At 36.9% G+C, this 11,833-nt stretch overlaps 1 protein-coding gene across 1 annotated transcript; it reads right to left on the bottom strand.

Moving 5' to 3' along the window:
- Positions 1-861: 861 nt before the first annotated feature.
- On the bottom strand, positions 862-9,505 carry LOC110447514 (alpha-protein kinase 1-like). The gene is made up of 3 exons (XM_021493271.1): positions 9,337-9,505; positions 4,517-8,697; positions 862-2,956 (listed from the first exon to the last, which is right to left on the bottom strand). Exons 1-3 carry the CDS (start codon positions 9,503-9,505, stop codon positions 1,817-1,819), a joined length of 5,490 nt encoding a protein of 1,829 aa, XP_021348946.1. The 3' UTR covers positions 862-1,816.
- Positions 9,506-11,833: the final 2,328 nt, after the last annotated feature.

Consider the following 11,833-nt stretch of genomic DNA (forward strand, 5'->3'; position numbering starts at 1 on the left):
GTTCTATTGTGAGTTTTAATAATAATAATAATAATAATAATAACAATTCGATGTTCTTATATATACCGCTTTATCACAACCTAGTTCTTATGTCGTCTCAAAGCGGTTCACAAATAATAATCCTTGGTTATATGTGTTTTGCAACCAGCCAATATCTTTCTCAACTCCCTGTGGAACATACAGCCGGTGCTGCCATTTCGGCGCTCACCGCTAACATTCAACAATTCTAGCACTGCTCAACCACGTACTCATTTACAGCTGCGTATACTGGAACAAGCGGAGAGTTAAGTATCTTGCTCAAGGATATAACACAAGGACTCGAACCTGCAACCCTTCGGTCACGAGCCCGTCGTCCTACCACTAGACTGCCGTGCCTCTTTTATTTTGTAAAAACGTATCAACTGACCGTAATAAATAATTGATTTTACTAACAACGTCTGTGTTTGATATGGTTTGCGTTTCTTCAGCATTGAAATTATCACAATCATGTTATTTCCTACGTGTATAAGTAATGGTGCAGTGTTCACAAATAACGTATGATGTAAATAAATAATGAATATACAAATATGAACAAATTATAATTTAATATGTAAATCTTTGTCAGACAGATTATTTATTTCCTCTCGACAGATTTTCATAACCTGGGTGGCTTCCACTGGAACATCGCAATCTGAACTCGAAATTGTTGAAAATAGGACATAAATTGTCTGAAAAACAAACCACACACATTCGGAATAAGATCAGATTTACCGATCATAAAATAGAGCTGTTCCGAAAGCAAAGCGTAGGCGTTTTTTCGCTTTATCAACGACCATATCAAAATAAAATAAAATCACTTCCTCAAATTAAGAACTGGTTTATTACAGCAAAAAATAATATATAAATCAAAAACATTCACTTCGTACAAAGAAATAAAATATTTCTCAATATAATCGAATCGTGTCTTACTATTTTGCAATCAAGGTCTAGCAAAATCCTGTGTTGCAAGTTAACTTTTATCAGCATTTGAAATTTATCACGGACATTGTGATATGTTCATAGGTATGAAATATGAATACATATGGAGAAACCCACGAGCAATGGTAAGTTCAAAATTAAGTTCACTCTCTCAGAATGTTGAGCAGGTAATTTATTTTTATCCTCCAAATTCCAGTGGTTATGCTTAATTTCGTTATCCGCATGGCATGACGAACGTCAACGCAAATTTGTAAATGATAAAATTGATAAGTCTGTCAACACATGTTCTAGGGGTGCACATGAAGTACGTAAACGCAACCGACTGGATATTTATAGTAGTGGACACTCACGAGAAAGATATCTAGTTCATCACATGAACTAAATATTTAAGTAAATCTATAGATGGTTTAAAATCTCTGATCAGAAAGAAAATCGATGTCAGGCGTGACGTCGAACGCCCAAAACGTTTTGTGCTAACACGGGGCGTGATATTTAGTTACACTATGAAATAAGCGAAATAACAACGAACGGGCTGAAATGATGAAACCTATTGCAGTTATTAGATAAATCCATTCCATCTGCTGAATCAATTTAGTATAACAGCTATGTTGTGTGATTAATGCCCGTATGTAATATTGCCAATATTGCCAATATTGCCTTGCATCTCTAGTACTACACTGTAGATTGCCGTGAGCACAAGTTGAAACATGGGATGTTAATTCCGTTACAGAAGGAGATTTGCTGTTGTTTGGATTCCTGCTGCCAGTTGTTTGTTATGTTGTGTCAACATCTGTTCACTGGGCGACAACACTTGCCGGTGTTGTTGGTGCGATTGATTGACATGGTATTGCTGTTACTTCTACTGCTGAGGTAGATTTATTTCTACACGATGATTAAATTGTATCTGTTGTTTATATTGCCCATTATGTTGACCTCTGTGTTGTTGAGTCTGTTGTGAATTTTGTACCTGTTGTTGATTGAATACTTCGTTTTGCTGAAATGGTTGTTGTTTTGTTTTTTGTTGTTTTTCATGCTTCGTCTCTTGATGCAAAAAAATGTGTTCCTGTTGATGTAATTGATGTTGCTGTGGTAGTTGATGATGTGGATGTGTAGATGGTGGTTGTTTGTGTTGCCTAAGCTGTTGAAATTGTTGCTGTTTTTGTGCTTGTTGTTGCTGCTGAAATAATTGATTCTGTTGATGATTCTGCAGTGGTAACATATTTTGATTATGTTGCTGGGCTGATGGCGAGTTATTTTGTGATGATTGCTGCTTCTGCTGCGTTTGCTGATTCTGTTGATGCTGATTCAATAGATTATGTTGATTGTCTGACTGTATTGATGACTGTTGTTGGTTCTGCTGCTGTTGAAGTTGTTGCTGATGTTGTATTTGTCGCATTAAAAAGTGTGTATTATGTGGTTGTGTTGATGGCGTATTTTTTTGCGTTTGCTGTTGCTGCTGAATAATATGATTCTTTTGATGACCCTTCAATGTAGGTTGTTGTGTTGATGGCGGCTGTTGTCGCTGCTGAAATAATGTACTGTACTGATGATTTTGCTGCAGTAGTATTTGCTGAGTTAGTGGTTGTGTTGAAGGTGGTCGTTGTTGCTTCAGTTGATGTTGCATTTGTTGCTGTTGTTTTTGTTGTTGCTGCTGAAATAATTGATTCTGTTGGTGATTTTGCTGCAGTGTTAGTTGTTGATTATCTGGTTTTGTTGTGCGTGGTTGCTGTTGATTAAGATGCTGTTGAATTGGTAGCTGTTGTTTTCGTTGCTGTAGATGGTTTTTCTGATCCTGCTTCAAAAGAAGTTTTTGATTATCTGGTTGTGTTGATGGCGATTGTTGTTGAATTTGTTGCTGTTGAAGTTGTTTTTGTTGGTGTTGCTGAATTTGTTGATTTTGTAAATCCTGATTCAAAAGAAGTTTTTGATTATCTGGTTGTGTTGATGGCGATTGTTGTTGAATTTGTTGCTGTTGAAGTTGTTGATTTTGTTGATGCTGCTTCAATAAAAGATGTTGATTATGTGGTTGTGTTGATTGTGGTTGTTGTTGCCTTTGCTGATGTTGGACTTGTTGGTGTTGTTTTTGTTGGTGTTGCTGAATTTGTTGATTTTGTAAATCCTGATTCAAAATAAGTTTTTGATTATCTGGTTTTGTTCTTGGCGATTGTTGTTGAATTTGTTGCTGTTGAAGTTGTTGATTTTGATGATGCTGCTTCAATAAAAGATGTTGATTATGTGGTTGTGTTGATTGTGATTGTTGTTGCTTTTGCTGCTGTTGGACTTGTTGGTGTTGTTTTTGTTGGTGTTGCTGAATTTGTTGATTTTGTAAATCCTGATTCAAAATAAGTTTTTGATTATCTGGTTTTGTTCTTGGTGATTGTTGTTGAATTTGTTGCTGTTGAAGTTGTTGATTTTGATGATGCTGCTTCAATAAAAGATGTTGATTATGTGGTTGTGTTGATTGTGATTGTTGTTGCTTTTGCTGCTGTTGGACTTGTTGGTGTTGTTTTTGTTGGTGTTGCTGAATTTGTTGATTTTGTAAATCCTGATTCAAAATAAGTTTTTGATTATCTGGTTTTGTTCTTGGTGATTGTTGTTGAATTTGTTGCTGTTGAAGTTGTTGATTTTGATGATGCTGCTTCAATAAAAGATGTTGATTATGTGGTTGTGTTGATTGTGATTGTTGTTGCTTTTGCTGCTGTTGGACTTGTTGGTGTTGTTTTTGTTGGTGTTGCTGAATTTGTTGATTTTGTAAATCCTGATTCAAAATAAGTTTTTGATTATCTGGTTTTGTTCTTGGTGATTGTTGTTGAATTTGTTGCTGTTGAAGTTGTTGATTTTGATGATGCTGCTTCAATAAAAGATGTTGATTATGTGGTTGTGTTGATTGTGATTGTTGTTGCTTTTGCTGCTGTTGGACTTGTTGGTGTTGTTTTTGTTGGTGTTGCTGAATTTGTTGATTTTGTAGATCCTGATTCAAAAGAAGTTTTTGATTATCTGGTTGTGTTGATGGCGATTGTTGTTGAATTTGTTGCTGTTGAAGTTGTTGATTTTGTTGATGCTGCTTCAATAAAATATGTTGATTATGTGGTTGTGTTGATTGTGGTTGTTGTTGCCTTTGCTGATGTTGGACTTGTTGGTGTTGTTTTTGTTGGTGTTGCTGAATTTGTTGATTTTGTAAATCCTGATTCAAAATAAGTTTTTGATTATCTGGTTTTGTTCTTGGCGATTGTTGTTGAATTTGTTGCTGTTGAAGTTGTTGATTTTGATGATGCTGCTTCAATAAAATATGTTGATCATGTGGTTGTGTTGATTGTGGTTGTTGTTGCTTTTGCTGCTGTTGGATTTGTTGCTGTTGTTTTTGTTGCTGTTGCTGAATTTGTTGATTTTGTAGATCCTGCTTCAAAAATAGTGTTTGATTATCTGGTTGTGTTGATGGCGATTGTTGTTGAATTTGTTGCTGTTGAAGTTGTTGATTTTGTTGATGCTGCTTCAATAAAATATGTTGATTATGTGGTTGTGTTGATTGTGGTTGTTGTTGCTTTTGCTGCTGTTGGACTTGTTGGTGTTGTTTTTGTTGGTGTTGCTGAATTTGTTGATTTTGTAGATCCTGATTCAAAAGAAGTTTTTGATTATCTGGTTGTGTTGATGGCGATTGTTGTTGAATTTGTTGCTGTTGAAGTTGTTGATTTTGTTGATGCTGCTTCAATAAAAGATGTTGATTATGTGGTTGTGTTGATTGTGGTTGTTGTTGCTTTTGCTGCTGTTGGACTTGTTGGTGTTGTTTTTGTTGGTGTTGCTGAATTTGTTGATTTTGTAGATCCTGATTCAAAAGAAGATTTTGATTATCTGGTTGTGTTGATGGCGATTGTTGTTGAATTTGTTGCTGTTGAAGTTGTTGATTTTGTTGATGCTGCTTCAATAAAAGATGTTGATTATGTGGTTGTGTTGATTGTGGTTGTTGTTGCTTTTGCTGCTGTTGGACTTGTTGGTGTTGTTTTTGTTGGTGTTGCTGAATTTGTTGATTTTGTAGATCCTGATTCAAAAGAAGATTTTGATTATCTGGTTGTGTTGATGGCGATTGTTGTTGACTTTGTTGCTGTTGAAGTTGTTGATTTTGTTGATGCTGCTTCAATAAAAGATGTTGATTATGTGGTTGTGTTGATTGTGGTTGTTGTGGCTTTTGCTGATGTTGGACTTGTTGGTGTTGTTTTTGTTGGTGTTGCTGAATTTGTTGATTTTGTAGATCCTGCTTCAAAAATAGTGTTTGATTATCTGGTTGTGTTGATGGCGATTGTTGTTGACTTTGTTGCTGTTGAATTTGTTGATTTTGATGATCCTGCCTCATTAGAAGTTGCTGACTATGTGGTTGTGTTGATGGTGACTGCTGTTGTTTTTGCTGCTGCGAATGTTTCTGGTTTTGTTGTAGCAGCTGTTGGTTTTGCTGCAGAAATTGTTGCTGTCGATGTTTAGGTCTTCTTGATTGTATATTCCGAATTGTCATTGGATGTAGCCATGATGAATCGAGTGTATGTTCATTATGTGATTGTACTGGATGTGTGTGTTGAGTTGATTTTGAGTCAAAATGTGGAGTAGATTTCAAATTGGATATTTTTGACATCGTATGTTGTGTTTGCTTTCCTGTTATCGTATTTGAATTCAAACTACTATGCTGCTCAGTTTTACTATTTCCACTTAGTGGCTGTTGATTAAATGTGTCAGTTTTCAATATAAGTTTCACTTTTTCAGATTTGGCTTTTTTATTTGTATGTACCATCCTTTTATTACTCTTATAGGTCATACCGGTATTCCTCAGTTCATCGATTATTAAGTGTAATATTGTATGGAGAGTGTCTAATTTCTCACTAGTGTTACCACCGGCGTGACTCGATGTTACAACATTATTATTACTTGAGTGTGGTGTTTGCAAATGGTTGTGATATTGGACTGGCTGTTTTGGAATAACAGAATGGTGCACTTCATTTTGCATATTCATGTACTCGGAATGCTCACTTGGAATCCCAAGGTTTTGGTGATGTGATGGATCCGCTTTCAAAGTTTGAAGTGCCATTTCAGTTAGCATCATAGGAAATTGTGCATGACCTTTCGCAATTGTATTTCCATGGTATAGATTGTTCTGCTGTGGTTGATTGGGGAGATTTCCTGATTTTGTCTCGACGTTCTGAGTATTGATGCCTGTAGCCGGTTGCTTTATAAATCCTTGTGACTGTTGTTCGTGCATGGTTGACGGCATCGACTCAAATGTTCCACGATCAAGTGGCGAAGGGACAATTGAGTGTTTGCTATTTGTAGACGAAGGGTCTACCCGTGTGCTAGTTATCCCCATACCCGATTGCATATTCTGTGATATCGGGCTCTCAAACACTTTACTGTTTCTATTACTCAGAAATGGGTTTGTTCCTGATGTGTTTTGCCTTTCATTACCACTAGAAGGAGCTACCTGCTTTGGATCATTTTGCCAAGTGTTTGTCATTGAAGACAATTCCACATAGAATGTGACTGGTTTTCCGGACGGACTGTAACGTTGTATAGATGCCGTTTGATGTTGATTATGTTGATTTCCGGACGAAGGGTCTACACGTGTGCTAGTTATTCCCATACCAGATTGACTTGTGCGTGGATCTGACGTCGCTGAGGATTGCATATTCTGTGATATCGGGCTCTCAAACACTTTACTGTTTGTATTACTCAGAAACGGGTTGGTTCCTGATGTTGTTTGCCTTTCATTACCACTAGGAGGAGATACCTGCTTTGGATCATTTGGCCAAGTGTTTGTCATTGAAGACATTTCCACATTGAATGTGACTGGTTTTCCTGAAGGATCGTATCGTATAAACGGCGTCGTTATAAATTGAAGATGTTGTTGTTGTGATGTTGTTAATCCTAAACCTGATTGTGGATGTGATTTAGCCTGGGATTGACCCGTATGTGGATGTGATTTGGCTTGAGATTGACCGGTATGGGGATGTGATTTGGCTTGGGATTGACCCGTATGGGAATGGGATTTGGCTTGGGATTGACCCGTATGTGGATGTGATTTGGCTTGGGATTGACCCGTATGTGGATGTGATTTTGCTTGGGATTGACCCGTATTTGGATGGGATTTGGCTTGGGATTGACCCGTATTTGGATGGGATTTGGCTTGGGATTGATCCGTATGTGGATGGGATTTTGCTTGATATTGACCCGTATGTGGATGGGATTTGGCTTGGGATTGACCCGTATGGGGATGTGATTTTGCTTGGGATTGACCCGTATGTGGATGGGATTTGACTTGGGATTGACCCGTATGGGGATGGGATTTGGCTTGGGATTGACCCGTATGGGGATGTGATTTGGCTTGGGATTGACCCGTATGTGGATGTAATTTGGCTTGGGATTGAGCCGTATGTGAATGTGATTTGACTTGGGATTGCATATGAATTGACGCCGGGTTTTCAAATACATTGCTATTGATTTTACTCGGAAACGTTTCTGTTCCTGACGACGTTTCAACGTTACCTGTTACCTGTTTGCCCGTTGGATTAAGTCTCTGTATTGTCTTCTGAACAGGCGGAGACCTAGCAGCATGAGCTACGTGATTGGTTGATTGTCGTTGCGCAATACTTGCTGATTGTTCTATCGATATCGACCCCCGATTTGGTGCACTCTGTATTCGTTCGGCAACCGTTGAAGGTGATTGAAAACTTTCAGTTTGACTTTTGGATGCTGGGACGCTATGAGCGGTATTAATGTTGGTAACGAGATTACTAGGCAGACTAGAACTTTCCTGTTGTGCTGTTGAAGGAGGTGAAGCTCCACTAACATGACTGAATACCTGTTGAATATCAGCTGCTTTGGTATCAACACCAACTTGCGGCAATTTCAGGATTTGTTCAGATTTCTTTATAGATCCTGCGTTGGCTGGAAGCTTGGACGACGGAAGCATTTTATGTTGTTGACTGTTTAACAGCGTTTGATCATTGTCAACCTTTACATTAAATGTAACCGTATCTCCCCTCGCGCCGACCCGCTGTACTTGTTGAGTTAGAGGAGTCGATGGTGTAGTATTAAACATATGTAGATCTGCCTCCTTTACACTGGTCGAGGGTTCTTGAACAACTTGCTGGTTCGGTGATAGAGGAATCCAATTTAAAATACCGTTACCTTTAGACTGAAGTACATTTTTATCAAGTAGTAGTAACATCGGCGGGGGATTTCTGTTTTCTGGTGGCGTGCTGACGCTAACGGAGGGCTTATGGTTGTGAAAAGAACTCGTCGGTAATCCCTGGCGGCCGCGTACAATATTCTTATCAGTTGTTTGTTTGGACTCTTTATTCTGTATCATGCTTAATTTGTCCACATAATTATTTTGTATATTTTGTAATAACGGTTGTGCTTGCGCTGATGGCAAGTTGTTAAATATGACATTATACCAGTCGGGATACACTACCGTATTCACAGGAGTTTCCAAGGCATTTAAATTCGTTTTTTCAGCCAATGATTTCCTACTGCTGTAATTGACATGCTTTCCGTTCGTTGGCATCTCCCGTCTCTGATTGTTTAATGCCATGTTTCTTATATCAGCGTTGTAGCTTTTACCCAGATCCACTTGATCGTTGCCTTGACGTATTGTTAGGTTTTTCACAGTTCTAAAGCCATTATTTACAAGGACATGTGTGAGTTGTATGTTTCGACGTGGTATGGTGTCCGGTCCGGATTGTGTCTGTTCTTCGAAAACTGTATTTAATACATAATCATTAATATGTGTAAACGTAAAAATAAAATATGAACTTTATTTATTTTACAACAATTATGAAACAAGATATTTCAAATTATATTAATCACTCTTGTTTGCCCGGATGTTAGCGCGTGGCGGGGGGAGGTCTTAAGTGTGGAAGGAAACCGGACTACCCGAAGAAAAATAACGGAAAACAGGAAACCCCGACCTTTTCACGTCAAATCAGGGAATCGAACCCCGGTCGCCTTGGTGAAAGGCAAGTACGCTATCCACTGCACCACCCGACCACCCTAAACTGAAAACGTACTACCTGCTTCTACCTAACTGTAGTCTGATCTTCGTTTTGAAAACTTTCTTTTTCATTTACCATATCCTATCTAAAAATTGTTATTCATATAAGTTGACGTAGATGTTTTTCATAATTTTTGTCAAATAAATAAAGTTATATAAATGAAAGAGTTTTTTTATGATGTTATCATTTACAGTATGTTACATTAAAATTACATACATTGTTATTCTGGTTAAGGGTATGGATTTAACTATTAAGTTTAACATTAACCAATAAAGGCTATATCTCTGAGTAGTATTTTCCTAAAGTGTTGATATGTTTGCAAAACGGGAAAGAGACAAATCTTTACCTGTAGGCAATTGGTTAGCAATAGGATCGTTCCGAGACTGTCGTGGTTGACTCCTTGACGTGACTGGGCTTGTGTTAGGGTCTTTGAAAGCTTTTTCGAAACGTTTGGCCATCACATTGTTGTTGATAATCTGGTGAGGATCCGGTTGTGAAGTCCCTTTGGGTGTCATTGGGACCTTTTTCCCAAAAGTTTTGAGACTTGTTTGATCCAAAATGACAGAAATAGGACCTCCATGCATACCGTTACATATGTGTATCTGGAATTAAAATCAATTAACTGAGATAAAAAATGTGCCATTGATTCAAATGTAACGGAAGAGGTTATGTTTAGTACATTATTATACATTGAAATGCAACACTAACATTATAAATGTATAGAAATAATCATTATGTTATCTAACAAAAGTAGAGTATTTTTAGCTAACGACAAGTGAAACCAAAAATGCTTGAGCGAAATGATTTAATCAATGAGAAGTATTTTTTCTGCGTTTTCATTCAGTTGTATCGAATTTATCAGATCAGAAGGAAATATATTATTCCCGCTTTTTTATCCTATTGTATCACTAATTCTACTCCGTAGTGCTCTCACCTATGACAACACTACATAACGTTGGTTCCGAGAGGACAGGACAAAGAGTTTAATTATGACGCTACACGAACTGGGTCTAATGATAAACAGGCAGTGCGACTTAGATTATGGAAGATTTCTTGTTACGCAATGCACCCAATAAGTGTTTCTATGTGACGTGTCGATGCCTAGTACAGTATGTAATTGGTTACCTTCACCACACGAATGACCAGTGAAGCGTACGAGTTGTCCACAAATCGATGTCGAAACGTCACATAGAAACACTTATTTGTTGAGTAACAAGAATCTTTTCATAATCCAAACTTACCAACATGAAGAAAATATTAAGAAAAAAGCGTGACTAAGGTTTGTCAAGATAGTCATTAATATAACGCTACATCACATGGGTTGTGAAAAACAGGGTGTGTGACATCGGTTTATTTATCATTGACATACAAACGTATACCGCCTACTGGTTGCATGATAAATTCATTACTTTTGTTTTATGTTTGTAATGACACCGTCAAATGATTTCAGGATATTTAAAATACCTGTTTCGAATTCAATAATCTATCAAATATCAGTGATAAAGAATACATGTCAAAAACGTAATGTATGATAGCACATACAAACGGGGCAAACTACTCATTAGGCTCGATTTGACGAACGTCCTTAATTGGATGAACGTTCTCAACTCTTCCATAAAGCAAACATGGGTTCAGCGCAATATTACCTTTAAATGGAATAGTAAATTAGTGTGCGATTATGTTAGGAAATCAGCTATTGACATAAAATTATGATATGGATTGCTTAAGAGGGAAATTGAAATGTTCATAAAACCCAAGGAAAAATTAGTTTTAGATACGTATAAAGGTATTGTGGCGAGACAGCACATTTCGTTAATTCGGTAATTTTTTTTAATAAATATTTATTTTGATATACTGTTTATTACTATGAAAAGAAACCCAGCAAAATGATATTAAGATAGAAAATCATAAAGATAAAATGATTTTTTCTCAACAGTAATTTCGTTAATGTATGTTTCGTGATGTAGTAGAAAATATACCCGGTACAATCAACACCCAATGGGAAAAACAGAACCAAAGTTAGATATGATATACGGAATGATATCATTATAATTCAGGAAGAACCTCTTGAAAATAGTAAATCAATTCATAAGCCAAAAAAAAAGTAAATATTGTAAATATCATCGATTACTCACCGGTGGCACTAAATATCAAATGAAAAAAATATCAACGTCTTATGTCCCCCGAAACATGTGTTCAAAATGGAACACTGCAAATAAAACCTCATACACAAGTCTGTTTGTAATCATGTTCTACGAGAGGTTAGTCATTCTGAAACTATTTAGCAGACATCAAAAATTGATATAAAGTAGACGATAAAAACAATACTCACCAACACGTACAACATAAGTATATAGGTGTCCACGTGTAACCAACAGCCATAAGTGTATTTGTTTGTCGACATCCTGACGCTGTTGGTGATATATGTCACGACTGCACAAACAGCACGCCACCTTCATCAGTATACCCTAACATGATGACACAGCTTCATTTTGATTTCAATTTGCATATGCCGATCAATCAATGTTATATAATACATTAAAGGTCGGTTTATCATCAGCGTTTTTAAGTATTTTCCGTCGGTGAACATTATATTTCGCTTCAATTACAGCTTGAAATTAATAACTTGTTTAAATGACAGTGTTAGACAGGCGATGATATATCACGTAGTAACAGGAAACATGTGCTCGTACTGTCAACGTTTAAGTTTTAAAAATATGCCACTATCAACGCACAATTATGACAATATCTCGAACAGAACAACATGTACTAAAGACAGAATCTACATGTACCCTGTTTAAATAATACGCCATGATAACAAAGAAGGACTGACAATTACTGAA

This window comes from Mizuhopecten yessoensis, unplaced genomic scaffold (genome assembly GCF_002113885.1).
Source record: "Mizuhopecten yessoensis strain PY_sf001 unplaced genomic scaffold, ASM211388v2 scaffold395, whole genome shotgun sequence".
Classification (NCBI taxonomy): domain Eukaryota; kingdom Metazoa; phylum Mollusca; class Bivalvia; order Pectinida; family Pectinidae; genus Mizuhopecten; species Mizuhopecten yessoensis.